The sequence below is a fragment of the Anthonomus grandis genome, chromosome 6 (assembly GCF_022605725.1).
Source record: "Anthonomus grandis grandis chromosome 6, icAntGran1.3, whole genome shotgun sequence".
NCBI lineage: Eukaryota > Metazoa > Arthropoda > Insecta > Coleoptera > Curculionidae > Anthonomus > Anthonomus grandis.
The window spans coordinates 22,946,193-22,968,826 of record NC_065551.1 but is presented as its reverse complement, the minus strand read 5'-3'; the positions used below and the strand labels follow the sequence as shown (position 1 = coordinate 22,968,826).

At 31.5% G+C, this 22,634-nt stretch overlaps 2 protein-coding genes and 1 long non-coding RNA gene across 7 annotated transcripts in view; 1 reads left to right on the top strand and 2 right to left on the bottom strand.

Annotated features, from left to right (window-relative positions):
* Positions 1-22,634, top strand: part of LOC126737935 (uncharacterized) — a 220,242-nt gene that overhangs the window by 113,683 nt on the left and 83,925 nt on the right. The gene's annotated exons all lie outside the window — the stretch shown is intronic.
* Positions 678-1,085, bottom strand: LOC126737626 (uncharacterized). The gene has a single exon (XM_050442603.1). The coding sequence runs from the start codon at positions 1,083-1,085 to the stop codon at positions 678-680; it is 408 nt and encodes a 135-aa protein (XP_050298560.1).
* LOC126737936 (uncharacterized) lies at positions 11,455-13,938 on the bottom strand. Its single transcript, XR_007661171.1, has 2 exons — positions 13,295-13,938; positions 11,455-13,234 (listed from the first exon to the last, which is right to left on the bottom strand). It is a non-coding gene; the product is annotated as an uncharacterized LOC126737936 (long non-coding RNA).

Here is a 22,634-nt window from a genome sequence, read left to right as displayed (position 1 = left end):
AAAACCAATTCCTCGAAGGGACTTTTTAATTGATTCCTTAACCGGGAAACTATCTATGATTATTTTGGGCAATTTATACAAAAGTGGTATTATCAGACAAAAGAATTTCAGTCGTCTTAACAACTTAATAAAATTTATTTATAACCACCAAACAAGCACCTTAAACTTCTTTCTGAGAAAGTAACTGCGTCCTATTAATATTATTGAATGGAAAATCGTAACCTACTGATTTAAGAAATCTAATGATACTGGCCCCTTATCATGTTTTTATAAGGAAGATAATGCTCTCAGCCTCCACTGCCACAAGTTTCCTAATACTCTATAAGTATATCTTCTTTTTTAGGTGCAAAGGAGGAATTTTATAATTTTAAAAATCCTGAGAAAAAAAAACACACTTAAGTATGTTTCATAGATATTTAGGTTACGCATAGTACTTAATAATGTGAACTATATAAATATTTTAGTGAGTCTTCTGAATACTTTTACTTTTATGATGTAATTCTTCTTCTTCTTCTCTAGCCTGTATCTATCCACTCCTGAATGTAGGCCTCTTCCAGTACTTTCCATGTTTGTTTATCTAGGGCAGTTTGGAGCCAGTTTCTCCCTGCTATTCGTTGGATGTCGTCCCGCCACCGCGTTGGTGGTCTTCCCGCATTTCTTTTTGTGGCTTTTGGGTGCTATTGCATGATTTTGTTAGTCCATCTAGGTAGGTCTTGCCTTGCAACGTGACCTGCCCATCTCCATTTTAGTTTGGCTACTCTTCTCATAACATCCGTTACCTTTGTCCTTCTTTGAATCTCGTCGTTTCTAATGTGGTCATACGTTGTAACAGCTAATATGCAAGCCTCGTAGACTTTCCGCTTAAGATTAATTGGGATTCTTTGGGATTTAAAAATGTATCCTAGTCTTCCGAATGCTGCCCAGCTAAGTCTTGTTCTCCGGGATATTTCGGCTGTTTGGTTTTGTTTTCCCAGTCTGACAGCGTGGCCCAGATATATGTATTCCTCGACGTTTTCGAGAGCGTGGCCTTCTATATTTATTACTGTTTGTTCGTTGATCATTATTTTGATTTTGTTTAGATTCATCTTGAGTCAGATTTGTTTTGATGTTTCTTGCAGTTCTTCCAACATATCTTTTAGCACATTGATGTCATCACTAATGACAACAATATCATCAGCAAATCGAAGGTGACTTAGTCGAGCTCCATCTACGTTGATACCTTTATTTCCCCATGGCAGCTTTTTAAACGAGCTTTCCAGAGCCATCGTGAAGAGCTTAGGGGATATGGTATCTTCTTGGCGGACTCCCTTTTCTATCTTGATCTTATTTGTTGATGCTTCTTCGTTGATGGTCACTTGTAGTGTTGCATTGTCGTAGATGTGTTTTATAAGTTTGGAGTATCTTGTGTCAATTCTTGCCTCGTCCATTGCGTTCAGGGCAGCCCAGGTCTCGACAGAATCGAACGCCTTCTCGTAATCGACGAACGCCATGTGCAGAGTTATGTTATACTCAGCAGGAGCATTTCTCTATTAGAGTACAGGCGGTTTGTAGAAGGTCATTTGTACTAAATTCCTTCCTGAATCTTGTTTGCTCGACTGGTTGATAGAAGTCAAGTTTATTTGTCAGCCGGTTGGTCAAAACTTTTGTGAGAAGCTTGTACAAGTGTGAAAGAGGACTGATCGGTCGATAGTGGGCAATATTGGTGTTGTTCCCTTTTTTAAAGATTAAAACAACCTCGGCATTTTGCCAAGATTCCGGTATTTTCTCTTCGCTAATACATTTGCTTAAAAGGAGACAAAGGGCATGCTCAAGCGCTGCTCCTCCCATTTTTAGCATCTCAGCGATAACGCGGTCTTCTCCAGGTGCTTTTCTATTTTTCATTTGTTTCAGGGCCTTTCTTAGTTCGCTTCTGTTTACTTCTGGTATATCTTCGGATCTAACGTTTCGAATTTCTTGCCATGCGATGTTTGGTTTAGGCAGAGTTGATGTATACAAGTCCTTGTAGAAGTCTTGAATGACATTAATTACACCTTGTCTATCTGTAACCATTTCCCCATTTTTATTTTTTATTTTAAAAAGTGTTTTCCTTCCTCCAGACATATTTGACCTGAGTACTTTCATGTTTGAGTTTTTTCAATAGCTCTTTCTATTAGCTAATTACTATAAGATCTTATATCTTTTCGACATTCCTTGTTTATTGTTTTACATATCTTTCTGTATTCATTTGAGTCTCTGGCAGTTCTTTTCCTTTGGTCTATTAGCTTCAGTGTGTTTGGGCTTAGTTTGGATGGTTTTTTTACTTTGTAAACCCTCAAACAGTTATTAATAGGACCTAATTACACTATGGTTGTTCCGTTTTCTTCAATTAGGTCCTATTAATAACTGTTTGAGGGTTTTGCATCGTACTTTTATTAATTTATGCTTTAGTAGTCATTATAAAAGAGATATCTTCTTTAAATTATGTACTTTATATGATAAGGAGAGCGACCTTTGCTGACTATGCAACAGTAAACCACTAACAAAATTATAAGAAAAATCAGCATTCCTTTTAACCCTGCGGTTGCTACGGCTACCTCTAATATTTTGCTGATATATACAGAAAGTTATCTTAATGTTACATGTTCATTTTAAAGGCTTATATAATACCTATTTAAATTATGCATAATATGCATCTGTGAAATATACGGTAGAAATAATGCCAGTCTAATCTAACTTAATAAAAAGCTTGTATCATACCCATTTAAGTTATGCCAAAAAAATGTCACTGATAAAAAGAAAATTTTTGAAAACGATGGTAATTTCTAAATTGAATTGGGTAATTTCTAATAGAAAAAAAATTTAAATTCTTGAGCTGTACTATATTCTTATTAATTTAATAATTATTGGATTTTCAGTTCTAACCAGTAGCCTCTGCATTAGACGCGTTACATATATTACAAGAAAAATATTATGTAAGCCTCAAATTTTTGTTACAATAAAAACTATTAATAAAGTGTGCTTTTATTTTAGATAAAGCATACTGAATTTCTTGGCTTCTCTTCATCTCTCAGAAGACGATATTTTTACTTCAATTAAAAAAACTTTTACGCCTAGTCAATTCCTTAACAAATATTTACAACTGTTGCTTATTTTTAATAAATGTGCATTCTTATACTTTATTATATATGACATATATAAATATAACATATATATGTCTTAGGTTTTGCTTAGGGAATTATTTATAATTAAACTGAATTCAAACCACATGACTTATTTTAATTTTATATTTAATTAAATTATTTATAGTTTTTAAATAAGAAGTATCTTATTGTGGTTAGGCAATTTTACTCCTAGTATTTTCATGTAGCTAGTATATAGCAGGTGTGAATAGCGAGGTGTATTTTATATTTATTATCTGATGTTGCTTAGTTTAGGCCTAACGTATTAGCTTTAATGTATCTAAATATACATTTTTTGAAACACAGACTTGCGTTTTTTATTTATTTAATTGTAAAATGATTATGATAAATGACTACTTCTTACTTACTGACTTACTAATGCAAAATCTGTAAATAAATTGATAAAAAGTTAGGTGGTATACCCATTTAAGTTATGCAAAAAAATAGTCGTTGATATAGAGCATATTTCAGAAAACGTTGTGAATTCTTAAAATGTTGAATAAGGTAACTTAAGAAAAAACAATTATTTAAGCTTTAAGTTCTAACCAGTAGCACCTGTAAAAAGTATTAATATCATCTTTTTATTTTAGTTTTGGCATACTGAATTCTCTCCCTCTAAGTTGAGCTGGCATAAACATTTTCGAATAAAATGCATAAAGAAGAGAAATAGGGTTTTTTCCTTAGATATTTAGTTGCCTTGCGCTAAATAATCTGATAAGCCGTAAAATATGTTGGTCTATTATTTGTTGTTAAGTATTTTTTTTTCTTTTTATCGATTTTCCTTAATATATCCTTTTGTTTAAAAAGAAATTTAAATGCATATTTATAGCAACCTACTTGCATCATGAAACATGTAGCAATAGATTTTAAATTGACTGCTCCCACAAAGACAACCTTCGTTGGTTTATTTAAAAAAATATGAACCAAGTAGGTGTCTAATGCTCAGATATGCGCGACTTGTTCGCAGTCTTTTGATTTAATTAATGGCATAGCATAAAGAGAAGTTTAAGAACCGATAAGGAAATGCAAGTACTTGATATGCCCAATCATTATAATTAATTTAAATAATTTTGTAAGGTGTGTTGCAATACGGAAATATTTAAAATTAAAATTTTCATTGTGATTCTGTTTAAATAAAAAACTCTATTGCTTAAGCTACATTTTCCAAATATACGAAAATGAGACCGTAAAATGGGTAAATCTTTCCCCTGTCTGGCAAAGTTTATATTCAAATCCGTATTAGACCATATCCAGATTAGGTTTTAAATTATAAATGAAGTCGCCCCGAACCCGAATTTATATGAAGCACGGATTAGCCACGGGATTAATAATAATATCCTCCGTACTAATTATTATGGATTATTATACGCCTGCTTGTTCGCTCCCATAGCTATAAATACATTGTCTCTATAGCAAATGCTGTATTAGTTTTCAAGTTGCGGTTAAATAGTTTATTCTCCCGAGGGTAGTATCAGATTAATTAATTTACGAGATTTGTTTAAATCGGTTTCTAGATATGAAAATAGATTTTAAAATAGATTTAGAAATTGAATAATAGCTTATGCAATGAATACCCTTTTGTCTTATATTAGATACAGAGGTTTCTGTTAGAATATATTTTTTATAGATGCAATCCTGACTTGTGGTACATAGTTAAAGTTTTGCATTAAAATATGAACCACTAAATCGTTACAAGTAAATGGATGTGGATAGCAAAAAGGCTTAATAATGATAAGAAAAAAAGAAACCGTGAATTTCAGTTATCATTCAAAAAAATATAGAGTGAAAGAAGCACGTCAATCCAGATCTATAGGCGGGTGTTTACTTTTATGTAAGAAACATAATTAAAACCTCCATTCAACAGTGTCAAAAGAATTAAATCATTAATGCGGTTTAATTACGGATTAGTAACCTAAAATGTCTGATAATAATAAATATTTTATTAACGTGATACTTCGGTACATCAAATGGCTATCCTATAGTAAGATATTATTTTAAAGGACGTATGGTCTACCACCCAACGGTGTGGATAAGTAAGGATGGGTAAGGATGTAAAAAGCTGTTTTTTAAAATATAAACAATTTAATCAGTTTGTAGCATTTGTTTTATTAAGTGCTTAAAATATTATTATGAAAATGTAAATACGTTAATTATTCTGCTAGTTTTTGTACAATTTTATTAGTATTGTGTAGTTAAAGTTGATTCGTAGGGTTTCTTTAGGGTTCTACTTACGTTTGCTTTATTATTTTCATCTATAGTGTTTAGTTTTTAGGTAGTTCATCTTGTTTGAGAGCCCCATTTTGGCCCCAATTTAGGTTATTTAGGTTATATTATTGTAAATCCCTGTAGTTCTAATTTTCTAGAATTTGTATACTTGCTTGCTTTGACTGTCAGTATTCTCCTAAAATTATTGGTCTCTTTGGGCAAAAACAATGAAGATAATTCTAAATATTTCGAAACTGTTCCATCGGGTTTTAAAAAGGACGCGCTTCGTGACAAATCATTCAGTTTTAATTGTTTAGTCAGTTTTTACCTTGGAAACAATTAAACGACAGTCAAAGCGAGTTAGGTTAGTGTTTTTGACGTTGACAATAAAAGTGTGTTCCCGAATTTCGTTACAATTGGTGTCAGAAGTAAAGGATATTTGGAAGCTCATTTTAGTGGATGCCTTTAACAAGAAGTCAGGCCAAGATGGAGACCGAGAAATTGATGGAGCTGCTATTAAGGAAGTTTGACGAGCAAAAAGTAGAACAAGAAGAACGAGACCGTAAACTGAAGGAAGAACAAGAAGAACGAGACCGCAAACAAGAAGAGCGAGACAAGAAACAGGAAGATTTACTAAAGACAATTAAATCTGACCTGAAGAAGGAAAATGAAGACCTGATAAAGACCATGAAAGATGACCTAAAGAAAGAAAATGAAGACCTGATTCGAACCATGAAAGATGACTTACTTAATTTAAAAAATAATCTTAAAAAGGAGCAGGAGGAACGAGACAGAAAACAAGAGGAACGAGTTTTACAACTTAAAGAAGATCTGGAGAAGAATCAGAAACAATTAATGACTAACTTTGAAGCAACAGTAGAAGAAGAATTGGGGCAAGTACAAAAAAAGATCCAAGAACTAGAGATGAAAGTAAAACGGACTCCTCTTCATCCCGATCCTGGAATGCAAACAATGATGAAAGTAAAGCCACCAAAATTCGACGGCAAAGAAGCTTGGAGTACCTATTTGAATCAATTTGAGGCCGCTGCTAGGGGAAATCGCTGGGATAACGAAGAAAAGGCAATCAATCTTAAGCTAAGCCTTAGAGGAGAAGCTACAGAAATATTAAGAATGGTGCCATCTGAGGATCAGCTCAATTTCGACGTACTGGTGCGTACCTTAGAGATGAGATACGGTGAAGCCCATCTACAACAAGTGTACCAGGCTCAATTGAAATCTAGAAGACAACAACCCGAGGAAGGACTCCAACAGTTTGAGGCCGATGTTGCTCGATTAGTAAATCTGGCTTACCCTTCAGCCCCAACAGAGTTCCGAGAACAAATTTCTATAAATTGTTTTATTGACGGAGTTCGAGATCCAGATACTAACCACGCTCTAAGGATGGCTCATCATAAAAGTATATCAGAAGCTTTGGCCCATGGACTAGAGTATGAGGCAGCTTTTCAAGCAACTAGAAGGCAGACACGAATAAGACAAATCAGAACTTCGGAAAGTGATCTCGAAGACCGCCTAAAGAAGCTTGAATCATTATTAGCGAGGAAACCTAAAAGACCATTGCAATGCTGGAATTGCAATGAGGAGGGGCACCTTAAACGTCAATGCCCCAAGCCTTTAAGAGATCCAAGGAACCAGGAAAACTTCAACTTCAAGCTGGCTGGGTGCTACCAAGCCCCACGTATAAAACTAAACCGGCTGCCACATCCTGGAGAGAGCTTGGTAGTACCGGGAAAAATATGCGGCCGTGAATGTGAGATGGTAGTGGATACAGGATCAAGTCATACTATCGTGAAGCCGAACATCGTAGCACACTGTAGGCTCTCAGCACCACCCAATTTAATTCTGGAGTCTGCAAATGGAAAAAGGATCCCGATTCTTGGATTGCACGAAGCTACAGTCACCATTGGCTTAACAACATTCCAACAGCCAGTACTAGTGGCAGAAATCATGGATGATGTCATATTAGGATTAGATGTTATGAATGCTCAGCAGTTTAAAATGGATGTATATAACCGGATATTGACGACGAGAAATGAAGAGATTTTTATGCACCACCTATATGAAGATAAAGTAAATACCAGAGTCGTTAAGGTGTTCAAGGATGTTACTATACCAGGTAATTCAGAGGTGGTGGTTTATGCTACAACTGGAGGAAAAGAGGGAGAAACTGTTTTGATTGAGCCCATGGAAAACTGCAAACTATATGGTCAAGGAATTTTTCCAGCCAAGACATTAACTACGCAGAAGAAATCTACTATTTTGGTTCGAATGGTAAATTTAAAAGGATATGATCAACACCTGAAACAAGGAGAGAACATTGGCGTATGCTCTGAAGTAGTGGCAGTCATGAAAAATGCTGATAGAAGTCGTTATTCAAACAGACCTTTTCCTGTATGTTTACAAAACCTATTTGAAGAATCTTCTGCCAATTTAACCATGGACCAGTGTAGTAAATTGCGACGTCTTCTTGAAGAAAATCAAGATGTGTTTTCCTTGCACGATAAAGACCTGGGAAGAACTGATTTGGTGCAGCATCGAATTAACACTGGAGACAATGCTCCGATTAAACAAGCACCTCGAAGAATTCCGATAGCTAAACAAGGAGAAGTTTCCTCAATGCTTCAAGAAATGAGGACACAAGGAGTGATAGAGCCTTCTCAGAGTCCTTGGACATCTCCAGTTGTGCTAGTGAAGAAAAAGGATGGATCCACTAGATTTTGTGTAGACTATCGGCGACTGAATGATATTACCAAGAAAGACAGTTATCCCCTACCAAGAATTGACGACACCCTGGACACGCTATCAGGTTCACAATGGTTCTCAACACTCGATCTAAAGAGTGGATACTGGCAGGTAAAGATGCACCCAGAAGATAAGGAAAAGACCGCATTCTCGACTGGAACAGGACTTTGGCAGTTTACAGTAATGCCCTTTGGACTCTGCAATGCTCCAGCTACCTTTGAGAGACTTATGGACACAGTTTTACGTGGAATGACTTGGGAATCATGTTTAGTTTATCTGGATGACGTTATCATACTGGGGAAAACATTTGAAGATCATTTGAAGAATATTCAAAAGGTATTTGTTAAACTGCGAGAGGCCAACCTGAAGCTAAGTCCTAAAAAATGTTGCTTATTTCAAAAAGAAGTTCGATACCTTGGCCATGTAATATCAGAAAAAGGTGTCAAGACTGATCCAGATAAAGTAGAGGCGATCGAAAAATGGCCACGACCCACTGACAAACACCAGTTAAGAAGCTTTCTGGGCCTTTGTACCTATTACAGAAGATTTGTAAGAAATTTCGCTAATCTTGCAAAGCCTCTACATAAGCTCACGGAGGACAAAGTGGTATTTAGTTGGTCAACAGACTGTGAAGAAGCATTTCAACAGTTAAAGAGAGCACTATGCACATCTCCAATTTTAACATATCCGATTCCTGGACAAACTTTTATTTTGGATACCGATGCGAGTAATGTTGGAATTGGGGCCGTTCTATCACAAAAATATGAAGATGGCGAGCAAGTAATAGCTTATTTCAGTAAAACATTATCAAAACCAGAAAGAAACTATTGTGTCACTAGACGAGAGCTATTGTCAGCAGTAAAAGCTATTGAACATTTCCATAAATATTTGTATGGTCAACGATTTATCCTTAGAACCGACCATGCTTCGTTGAAATGGCTGTTTCAGTTTAAAAACCCCGAAGGACAAATAGCAAGGTGGCTTCAACGATTACAAGAGTATGACTTTACAATAGAACATAGGAAAGGCGCATATCACCAAAATGCCGATGCTTTATCGAGAAGACCCTGTATTGAAACATGTCAACATTGTTTTAAAAAGGAATCAAAGCAGCATCCAGAGATATTTACTTGTAATCGTATTGGCCTTCACAGTTCTAAAGAGTGGGATGTAGCTAGTTTAATCCAAGATCAGTGTGATGACCCAGTATTTGGTCTTATTTACGAACTGAAATCTCGAGAAATTTCAAAACCAGAATGGAAAGACATTTCTGACAAATCTCCAGAACTTAAAGCTTATTGGTCTCAATGGAATTCATTGGTTATAAAAGATGGATTATTAAAAAGAGTCTGGGAGAGCGTAGATGGAAAAGAAAAGACATATCTGACAGTCCTTCCTCGAAAACGTATTCCGGAAGTCCTTGAAGCTGTTCATGGCGGTGTCGGCGGAGGACATTTTGGAGTTAGTAAGACCTTGGCAAAAGTGAGAGAACGGTTTTACTGGCTGAACAGTCATCAAGATGTTGAACGCTGGTGCCGACAGTGTGAGCAGTGTTCGTCAAGCAAGGGCCCAAAAACCCGGACAAGAGGAAAGATGATGCAGTATCTTGTTGGTGCACCTTTTGAACGAATTGCCATAGACGTAGCAGGACCCTTTCCTACTAGTAGCTCCGGAAACCGATATGCTCTTGTTGTTATGGATTACTTTAGTAAGTGGCCCGAGGTTTATCCGATTCCAAACCAAGAAGCAACGACAGTAGCTGAAGTGCTGTTCCAGAACTGGATTTGTCGATTTGGTGTACCCAGAGAGATACATTCAGACCAAGGAAGGAACTTTGAGTCACAAATATTCCAACAAGTATGCCAGTTGCTGGGAATCAATAAGACCCGTACAACCCCACTACACCCTCAGTCTGATGGAATGGTTGAAAGATTTAACCGGACATTTGAAACCTATTTAAGGATGGTAGTAAACTCTAAGCAAACCGACTGGGATACCTGTATACAACCATTCCTATTGGCATATCGTTCTTCTATCCACAAGTCAACTGGAAAAAGCCCGGCAAAAGTTGTCTACGGTGATGAACTTCGTTTACCTTTGGACATTATTACTGGAAGACCCCAAAAGTCTGAAACCCTGGAGGAGTACGTCGACCATTTACAAGAGCGTTTACAAATTGTTCACGAACAAGCACGGGATAAACTTCATCTAGAAAGTAACAGAATGAAATCACGTTATGACATAAAGGCAAATTCTACCGGTTTTAATCCTGGGGATAAAGTCTGGTTATACAATCCACGGAGGACGAAGGGCAAGTCACCAAAGCTCCAGAAGGATTGGGAAGGTCCATTCAATGTGGTCACCAGAATCAACGACGTGGTGTACCGTATCCAGCGACATCCGACAGCGAAGATGAAAATTGTAAACATCGTCCGGCTAGCGCCCTATCATGACTCAGGTGGTCCCATGTTTGATCGGGACGATCAAAATTGAGAGGGGAGCAGTATTATGAAAATGTAAATACGTTAATTATTCTGCTAGTTTTTGTACAATTTTATTAGTATTGTGTAGTTAAAGTTGATTCGTAGGGTTTCTTTAGGGTTCTACTTACGTTTGCTTTATTATTTTCATCTATAGTGTTTAGTTTTTAGGTAGTTCATCTTGTTTGAGAGCCCCATTTTGGCCCCAATTTAGGTTATTTAGGTTATATTATTGTAAATCCCTGTAGTTCTAATTTTCTAGAATTTGTATACTTGCTTGCTTTGACTGTCAGTATTCTCCTAAAATTATTGGTCTCTTTGGGCAAAAACAATGAAGATAATTCTAAATATTTCGAAACTGTTCCATCGGGTTTTAAAAAGGACGCGCTTCGTGACAAATCATTCAGTTTTAATTGTTTAGTCAGTTTTTACCTTGGAAACAATTAAACGACAGTCAAAGCGAGTTAGGTTAGTGTTTTTGACGTTGACAATAAAAGTGTGTTCCCGAATTTCGTTACAATATACTGCATTATTCGCGAGACAATTGCATCAATTATTTCTTAAAGGGAGTAAGTGATATTAAGAAGTTTAGAGAAAAACAGAAAAATGTTGTTTATTTTTTAACCTCTTGATATTTTAAATTGATTACTCGTTTTTTTTATTAGTATGGTTCGGTTAAAGGTGAAAATTAATAAAATCGATGTAGAATTTTGGATTTTCTTTATTAGACAGATTTTTCAAAAAAATTAACTTAAGTCCTTTCAAAAATATACATTTTATAAAACAAAGTTACCTTTTTAGGTTTTTATACAATCCCCTAATATGGTAATTTTATTGTGAAAAACAGCCGCAAAAATATATACATATAATCAAAATTAAAGTAATATTATAATACATATAAAAAATAGAAATAAAACATTATTCTCACAAAGTTTAAAACAAAATCGAAAAAACCATGGTTTTCAGTTCTATTAAGATGGTTCAGGTTATTTAGCTTTGGATTTCGTGGTTTTCCAGGAATTTATAATGTGGACGTAAAATTCCTGCTTATCTTCTGGTACCCATTGATTAAGGCTTTGCAAATGGGCTATTTTTGTTTCCAAAATTGGCACCATGTCTTCAGGATATGCTGGTATTTCGGGCCATTCAATACTAAATTGGCTGTTGTGTTTCGGTAAAGCCAAATGGAAGTGATTAACACCAAAAATGCTAATAATATAATCCGATGCCCTTACATAACCTGAAGTTTTAGAGCTATATACATAATCATTAAATGTTGAATGCAAAAGAAGCTTTTTGAGATCGAGGAACATTTATTTTTTGAGATTCAGTAGACAAGCTTGTCTTTTTATAATACTTAGACCACCATTGCTTAAAATCAAGAATCTCTAGGTTTAACTTCTTTTACAGTAAACTTGCGTTTGGCACTTGAATTGACAATAATTTCTGTGTACTTATGAATTTGAAATATTCTGTCAAATTTTTTTAGGTATCTTTTTATGACACCAAAATCCCTGTCAAAGGGCAAAAAGGAGTGACCTCTAATGGGAAAATAATGCTTAATTTTATTGAAGCGCCTCATATCTATAAGGGCCAAACATAATCTTATAATAGCGTGGTTCTTATTTTGCCCAGGGCAGTTGTCACAAAAAAGTCTTAACTCTTTTATGTTGGGTGGTATAATATTTTTTATACAATCAAGCAAAAAGGTGCATACTTCATTACGACCCTTATTGGCCTGTCCCTCTTGATAAATATAAAAAAAAGAATTTTCCGTTTTAAGATTATGTATGCAAAATACATTAACCGTTAGTTGGGTCTTATAGAAGACTTCTTGTACAGGTATATGTGGTAAATGAACATTTTGCATATAGTCAAATGCGAGCCCTACCACGTCGTCCCTATCGTGACACTCTTTAATAGTATCCTTTAGCTTCGTATAAAACTTGTTGGCCCTCTTTTTGTGTACCAACAATTCAGCAACAGCCACTTTTTTGAGGCATCTCCTAGAGAGGGACTTTTAATTTTTAAATTCAACTCTTCATATTTTATGCATGTGTCTATTTGAGGACGCCCAAATTTCAGTAAAGTAAAGTTTTCGCGAAAAAATTTATAATAATAGCTGTATTTAATTTTCGTTTCAGGATACTTGGATCTAAACATTTCGTACATAATTTTTATATTAAATCTACTATCTAGATATTTATATTCTTTTCCCGAATAGTGACTTTCTTTTACTGGATAGCTTTCAATGTGCTGACGAATTTATATGTTTTGATCTTCCGGCATTGCCCGTTTAATATTTTTTCCACGTTTATCTCTGGGAGTCACATTATTTTTAATCAATGATTTTATTCTCTTGATTCTTTTTTCAGATAGAGAATGTAAATTTAAAAAAGCCTTAAAACATACTTTTACTCTGAGTTCCCAACGCGAATAAAATGATCAAAAGATACTTCCCTTACTTTACTGTTTTAATTTTTCTGACTTCTTCGGTTTGCCATATTTTTCTGATGAATCAGACCTTGAAGATATATATCCTGTTCATCCTTGTTATGCATTTTGTAGAAATTCTCAAACACTATTTGCTTTTGCTCATCATTTAGCTTAGTAAAACACTGCATTTTACATCTAAGAAATAACTTATCTATATACCTAGGCTATTCAATGTATAACTTTTATTAAACTTACTTGCAAGCACCTCTGATTTGCCTGGCAGCAACCATCTTGCCTTAATAATCTTTATACGCAGTACCACTGATTCTAGCTTTTTTGATTAAATTTGTTTGATAATTATCATCATTTCTCACACCTCGTCGTCTCCTTCTAAGATTATCTGATTCAGATAGCTTCTCTTCACTTTCAGCGCTTCTATTTTCGTCCGAACTAGACATATTGCCACAAAAATGCGATTATATTACTCTTAAATACACACAGTATCCAAGCCAGTAAATCACTAAAAATATTTCGAATCACGAGGCTTGCATTTTAAAACAAAACAGAGCGCAAGGTCAAATACAGCACAACACACATTTTAATATTTATTTCTTAAAGGGGCTAAGTTAGTTTACTTATAGTTATTTATAGTATTTTACTTATAGTATTTATAGTATCCCAACACCACACTAAAATATTAGGACTCAATGAACTGTTTATCACCACACATTTTTGCTTACTATTCGCTTATACGTTAGCCTATTTTGTTTTTTTTTTTTCGATTTGGTTAGATTGTGAAGATCAGAATTGAATTAGAAGATTGTGTGCTCTTTAAATGATGTATCACGGTTAGGGTAGCTATTTGTAATACAAAAGTTTGAGGTCGATAAATTATCCATTATTCACAGGCATTTTTGTCACTATTTGCTGGTATGTCACCGATTTATTTGTTTTTTTGGCACTGTTGAATAAACATTTTAATACTGCTTACAATGACAACTCATACAATGGGGGTTTTCCATTTAACATATCAAAGTGAGGTTAGCTGAGAGTGATAAGGTGACAGAACTTTTTTAAATATAAAATTATACATTCCCTGTATCCCTTAATTAACATGTTTTTTTTAAGAAGGTATTGAGTGTGGTTCATTTTAAAAAAAAAGCCCTATAGTATATATATACATATTACTTTAAAGCCTTGTAATTCTGTTTGCTGGCTTGGCTCATTAAAAATGTAGTTTTATGATAATATCAAAAATAACAAATCATGACTATATTAATCTTTGCAAAGCTCCTGTTATATTTATTACTGAGACATAGTTACTTGAATCAATAATTATACATCCTGTATAATAAAACCAAAGAAGAGAAGGATATGAGAAAGTTATATATAATCTACAGTGATAAGTAGATTACACGTTTTCTCTATTCCAACTTATTTATTTCTTGTTATGAAATCCTTTAACGTATAGTCTTAGTATCGATAATACTCCCTTTAATTTGATTTATTAGTTATGGAACAAAGGTCTAGGCTCAGCTCTTCAGGAAACATCTAAGACAGACAGGCATATCAAGAAATACCCCGTAGCGTCCGATATGTTACGCGGGTTTATATCGGCATTGTTCTTGAATTTAACGCCATGTCAGAACCTTAATACACCCGACCTCAATTAGTAATCTGTTTTGCATGCACTTTGGACAGGTATTAGGTCGATCTATTATTCCTTTATAATATACCAGCTTTATGACCCCGGATATCGATTCCATTATGGAAAATTGGGTTTTAAACGCCATAGAAATGTTGTTTATGAGCGGAAACTAAAATCCGAACCGTTTTTACGTATATGTTTGCAATTAAGGAGAACCTTATCGCTCCATAGCCATGAAGCCGGGCCTATTGGATCTGTATATTTCACTTCGGATAATCCAGACAGGCGTCTTTGTTGTACTCGGTTATCTTAGCGCTCCAGTTTATTTTCTTTATAGCTTTTCGTTCCAGGATATCCAGGCCTACGCTTCCTCTGTTTTTCCAGGAGCTCTAGGCCCTGGCTTAAATGTACGTTATTGAATGTCTTTACCCTTTCTTAACCTGGATTTTCTAAACAAAGACTTGCAGAGTGAATAGTTTCTTAGGAAACTGTTACCATTACTTATCTACCTTTGATTAAATTTTCACACACCTTTTTCATAACTTTAAATTTTAACAATTTAAAGTCATTTTCTATAAGCATCCAATTTTTATATTTAAAATTCCTTATTTTTGAAAATTCCATTTATAAATATACATTTAGTATTAATTTCTTTTTAAAAATCTCATTTTCAATTCAAAGTATCTGCTGAATATTCATAATAGTAGAGTATAATTTAAGCAGTTGAATTTAGGGCATTTAACAAAGACCCTTAAAAAATTAGTAAGAACTTAAAAGAACTTACCTGCTACAGTTTTATTTGCAAAAAGTCTCTCCCCGTGACTCTTTAAGTGCTTGGAACAAAAGTTAACGGAAGTCAAATTAAAAAAGTCCAGAAGTTATTACTTTTGCGAAGTGCAAATTTTTATTTTAGTTGAAAAATATTAATTTGGCCTTTAAGTGCATACAATCTCAAGTTTAAATAGTAATTTGTATAAGGTTAATATATAATTCAATTTTATTAAGTTAGCAGTTTAAGGTTTATATTAAATAATATAAAATTTATTAAAAGTTACTTTAGGCTCCATCTCACTTTTATTAAAACACTTTTCTGCTCGGAGGATTTAAATTAAATTTTAACGCTGTTAACTGATGCAAGTTAAAAAAGGAATTTTTCTGGATGCACAGTTTTTCGTAAAATCCTATTAGCAGTATACAGGGGCGAGCCTTATAATTAGATTTGGTTTTATAATAGGAAACCTGATGGGTTTTTTAACATTGGCGAAAGACTCAATATCTGCTTGCCGCAAAATATTTAAAATATGCATATTGGACGTACGTGTAATTAACATTTAGGATTTAGGATTAAGCGTATAATTTACATTACTTTTTCATATAAATGTAAATTTGAATTTATGTTGTAAATTAGTTATATTTTTAAAATCACGGCAACAATTTTTTTTACTTATTTTTAGCAAATTAATTTTAATTTATGATATTTTCTTTGACAAATTTAAATTATTACCCTAAAACTTGAAATTAAAAAATATATAAAAATTGTACCAGGTTCCCTGCAATAATTAAACAAAGTATGACACTTAAAATTATATTTAATTTTTTTTAAAGCATCTAATGAATTTCTTTACTTATGCTCAATTAAATTGAACAGCGCATTAGGATGACTAATCAATTATCTATTTTTAAAATTCTTGTTCAATTTATATCTGATTTCTCTTTGGATGAAATTTATTTATATATTGTAAACTAACACATTGGCTAGAATAGCGGACAATATATAAATATTTTGATATATAATTCTACATGTAGTTGTCCTATTAGGAACACGTAACAACTGCATTAATATTTCGCGAATTTTTACTGAATTATTGCAAAATATAAAGTTGTTTAAAATGTATATCCCTTAATAAATATAAAGCAAAATTATACAAAGTTTTTTTTGTAACCGTAGTTGTAACTATTCAATTTATTTTATTCGTTGTAAGTAATAAATACTTTTCCTATTATTTAGTTTTTTAGCAAAAAATTGTTTTTAGGCTTTTTTTTTTTTAAATCAACATCCCAATACAAATTATAATTTAAAAAATTGCCCACTTTTTTTTTGAATTTTAAATCGCAATGCTTTTCATTTAACAAACTTAATTTCCATAATGGAATCGCACTAGCCATTTTACTAAAATTGGTTAATGGCGCAACCGTATTTCTACTAGAAAACACCATTTTGTTCCCGGATATCCATGAATATGTAGGCTCTAATAAAATTACCATATTTTAGTGAAACTTGCTCTTGCAAAAACTAAAACAAAATCGCTTTATTAAAAACAACATTAGCAAGCCAACCGAAAAGGTTTTTTTTTAAGAGGTGACCTATTTTAGTTCATTATTTTAGCAAAATATATACTTAATTAAAATTGTTAAGTGTAATTGTTAAGTATATATTTGTTTGTAGGTTAGAATATCTAAAGAATTAATGTGTTGTTTGTATAAATATTAATCTGTGTAACTATGACCATCTATTACACACATTCCCTTGACTCGTAAAATACTTATTAAATTTACCTAAATTATTCAAAGTTGACTCATTTATTTTAACTGCTTATAAGATTTATCAAAAAGAGTTGATATACCAAAAATCACCTATGTAAAACTTGCATAATGAAAGTGATAGTAAAACAATAAATAATGGAAAAACCGATATGTTAACAATTGCGAATGTCGTAAATATTCTTACCTAGAATTTATTCATTCATTTATTTATTAGAAGATTTTATATCGACAGGTTTCCTTTAACAAATCACCCCTACGTAAATTCGCAAAATTAGTTGTTAGATTTGGTGATACAGAGTATTTAAAAAAACAATGAGAAGACCAAGCTGAAAGATTTGCTTAACCTGAAATGTTACGAATTGAAAAAAACATTTTAAAAAAGATAGACATGGTGCATTTCTTGTCCTCCTCGATTCTTAAATTTAACGCCTTGTGATTTCTTCTGTGGCGATACTCAAAAGATCGTCAAGATTGGTATTGTAAAGAAGCCATAAATACTCCGAAAGAACTTCAAGAGCACATTGAAAATTTTTGTTAATTTTTTGAAATAGAATTTTTAAAATAAATGATTTTTGTAATACTAATTTATTTTGATGAGCTATACAAGGTGTTAACTCGATTCTTAAAACATTATGTATATTGTGTTAAATTTATCTCATATATTCAATTCTTAGGCATTAAAAATTATATTATTCTATAACATGTATTCATGCAATGATAATTTACTTAAAAACTTAAAAAAAAAATCAATCAAACTGTAAACCAGTCGTGAAATGAAAAAGAAGTTATTTGTTATTGAGTCTGCGGCTTTTGTATTTATAACTACATCAGATACGCTTTCCGTATAAAATTGGTGAATTTGTTTGTTATAAAGCAAACAAAATCAACATCTTTTCTTTTCTGTTTACTTTCTACGTGATTGTTATGCTATTTAATTTATTTTGGTATCGTCTAATTTTTTATCAGTATTTTCGATTAAGGAATAAACAAGAATATTTTGCTTTGATGGATTTTTAATGAATAATTGAAAACGCATTTATAGACTTAAGACAATTTTAAAAACTACCAGTTTAAAACCTAAATTTTTTTACTTAAATGTCTGTATTTAGAAATGACGTTCTTTATATCAGAAAAAAATGCTTTTTTAGACATGTGATTAGGATAACTTTAAAATATAATTTAAGAAAATACAAATATTAAAAAAAATATTTTTTTTTTAAGATTATAAATATTTCCTCTTAATTATTGTTAAACTTATGGTGATTATAGTATTTTTATTTAATACTAATAATGCAATTCTGCTTTTATACATATTTACTTTTTAAATTAAAATGGCTAATATTTTTTTGACATTAATATTTTAATTAGCTTGAGTTAAAATTACTAATATATTTTAATGAAATTATAATAAATGGAGATTAGAAAAAGCAAATTAAATTTATATATTCTCTAGGTTAATAGTAATTTCTTTCTGAACCTATACATTTTTGACCTGAAAAATTCCAAAATTTGCAAAAAAAATTACGATAATAAATTTTAAAACATATTTTTAGACAATCTAAGAAAATAGAAAACTTAGTTAATAATATTAAAAGTGAATTTTAATTACTTGAATACCTTTACTCTTTAATACACTTAAATAAGGTCTTTTATTCCAAATAATATACTTTTAATGAATACTAAAATTTATATTCTTACTTTATTAGAAATTGAAATTGAAAACTTATTTGAAATTATAAATATATATATTATATTATTTTTTTTAATTGTCCTTTTTACAATATGTAATTTTAAATTTCCAAAATGAGTTTTAGAAGATTTACTTATATTAAGTTAATGCCGTAATTAATTAATTTTAAGGTAAACGAATTACTAAAAATATAATTTTCCAAAAATATTTTTTACAGTTACAATATTACACGGATGGTCATTAATAATTAATTTAAATCTTTAAGTTAGTAAGTATATTTTTTTTTACCAAATTTTATAATAAATATGAATAAAGCAACTTTTTTTTTTCTTTGTAATTCTTAAATTACCAGTGGATGAAATCTACTTCACACAAATTTTACCTTTTTCGTACAAACCCTTTTACACCTACATAAAGCTCCTCTTAACTTGCATCAGCATTAATTTTATCCTGTAAGTAGTAAAGCATTTTAATAAAAGTGGAAAACTGGTATGTTCGCTTAAAGTAAAGTTTAATTTATATAAAAATTTTATAACTTACACTTTAATTCTCATATCCAGCTCATTTAATAAAATATTCAGATTAAAAGTTAAGCCTCGTAGAAAATTTTTAGAAGTTGGTATATTAAATAGTAAAACACTTAATTATATATCTATTACTAAGATGAAATTTTACAATAATAAACTGATATTTTTTTATTCAAAGATTTGAAATGTTTTTATTAACTTTAAGACTATTTGCTTATTAAATACACCTTTATTAATAATTTAACATTTAATTGTAACAAAACTGTATCATACTTACTAAACAGATTTGCATATTTTTGTTAAAGTTGCTTTTGTTAATTTAATTTTGAATTATTTAAGTAAAAATCTGTTTTAATAAAAAACCTTTATCAAATATTAAATTAGTTTGAAAGTATATGAAATATTTAATTAATTTTTTTTTTATAAAATTTTATCCTTCACAAAAATTCTTTTTAATATTAGGTTTTTGTAAAGTATATTTGTAATAAAATGATTGCGATTTTAAAGTTTTATTTAATTGGTGAATAATGTCTGCTGTAATTATAAATGTATTTTGTTAATAGTTTTATTATTATGTTAATAGTTAGATATGAATAAAGCAGGCAATTTCTTTTTTATTTGTTGGTTACTAGTGGATAATATTTGCTAAATATTAATTCATTATGTGTATAAGTCTCTTAGTATAAATAATAATAATTTATAAATCTCTTAATTTACAATGGCATTAATATTTATATTTGTACTGTAAATAAAAAACCATTTTGCAAAATTAAAGTTTAGTACATTTAAAATTTTTAACAACACACACTTTTATCCTTCTATCCGCGAAACTTAATGGAAAATTCAAGTTAAAATTTAAATCCGTAGCAAACTTTAATGCTGTTGTAAAATACTAAATGATTTATTTATTTTTTTGACTTTTTTATACTAATTAAACCTTTAACTAAAATATAACTACGCAGTTTTTTCAATCTCCAAAAAATTACATTAGTATTTATTCATTAAAATCGTTATAAGTAATGCACAATCTCATTAAAATATAATTTATAAACTAGCACTAACTATCCATAAAAATTTTAGAGTCAATAAAGTATATTGCTAAACTATCGTATTTTAGGCTTAACGCCCCTAAACCTAAATCAATTTTTTCTGCCTCACGTAAAAGTGTTGCAGCGGCAATAACTTTTTTGGATTTTTTAATATAACTTCTTTTAACTTTACTGTTTTAATTTAATAAGCATGGTTAAATTACCAAGAACGAAATTAAATAAAATTTATTACGATAACTTTACTTTTGCTTAAAAAAACTTAGAAACTTCTGAACTTTAACCAAATTATAATTTGGGAATATGTCTTTCTATAAATACGCCTATATACACATGACTTTCCAGACAAAAGATTACATGGTAATGAGGATTAGGCACCCCTTCAAATAACTTCTTATTCATCATATTTAAATTATTCTACAAAAGCTAACAATGTGGCTTATCAACATGATTATCAAGCTTACTGTTTTAAGCTAGCACTTAAAATAATCCGCAATCACATTGTTTCCTTTTTTGGATATAAATTACAAAAGCTTATTTTTAGTAAAAACTTCATCTCTGTTAGATGAAAGTTTCTAGCGTATACGTACGGACATATTAAAACACTTTACATGATTTATAAGGTTTAATGTTGAAGTAATGCACAGAAAGTTCAGCACAAATAGCCATTAGACACATCTGTCTCGGTCGGGCAGAATGTTTTTTTAATAAATTATTTCTGGCAAACTAAATAATTGGTTAACACGGGCGCTCGGTGGAAATTTTCAAAGTTTTAAAGTACATATGGCCACACAGATGGATCACTGATAGATATAAATTTTGCGAGGGCTTTATTTGGATAAAAACTTCTTTTGGGGTGATTTAAAGAGTTGAATGGTTTGGAAACCGTAAAAAAATATAATATTTGTTCTCTTCTTGAGTCAGCTGGATGACTCAGGATAAAATAAAAAAAAATTGGATTCTTTTTTAATTTAAAAGATTCTATGAAAACAGAGAAAAATATATTTTCACTTCTTAATTGTTGATGTCATCAACACGATTTTTCCCCTAATCGTTGCGACTCTTTTGCTAGCCTTATCCAGCTCTTTGCAATCAGTCGCTTGAAATCGTCTATCCATCTGGTCCAGTATTGTGCTCTATTTCTCTTACTAGTTTATGGTCTGCACTCTATTACTCTGAGTATCTAAGTGAGAGTCCTCCTTTACAGGAGATATTTCTATGCCCTTGAAAAATTGCCTAGGGCATCGGTATTCTTCGAGATAAATTTACTTTTAATATACCTTTTGATAATTTCAGTCTTTGACCTAAGTAAATAAATGAGTCTATTCAAGATTAAAAGCAAGAAAGAAAATGTACGATATTACATGCGACAAAATATTGTGTACAAGCATTCTGAAATATAAAAAATTATAAATTAACAGAAAAACCAATACATACTTTTAAACTACAAATTAAAAAAAAATTTAAAATTTCGAAACTTATATTATGTAAGTTATTTTCGTTTGTCACGTATTTAGTTTTTTTATGTTTAAATAAAGTTTTCTTAATTACTTGCTGATTTTTTCCTATTTATCTGTATTCCTTTAGTATCTTTATCAATTTTCCTAAATAAACCCTCGAATGCAAGTGTAAACAACATTGTTGAGATAGATTCGCTCTGCCTGACTCCTTTGCCGAGTTTAATTTTGTTTGTACAGTATTTTAATGCAACTTGAAAAGTTGCTTTATCTTAAATATTTTAATTCAATGTTGGGTATCGATGCTCTACTCGGCAGTAAATTAGCGTGATTACCACATCCTATAGCTTGATAGAGCCGAACGTTTCTTTATAATCGATAAAAGTTTTCCAAAGATTGTATTCAATTTGTCTTTTCTATGATTGTTTTTATAATTTGCAACTATATATTTGAAACCAGCTTGCTTCTTGGGCTGATAACTGTCGAGTTTTTTAGTAAATCTATCTATTATCATGTTTATATGACATATATTAAACTAATTGATCTTTGCTTTCTCGCCCTTTTTAAAAAGTAACACTAGCAATGTAATTTACTATTCCTCATTCATAACACTTATTATAGCGTATTTTTAACATTTACATATTAACATTATAAACTCATATTAACATTTCCAATATGATCCC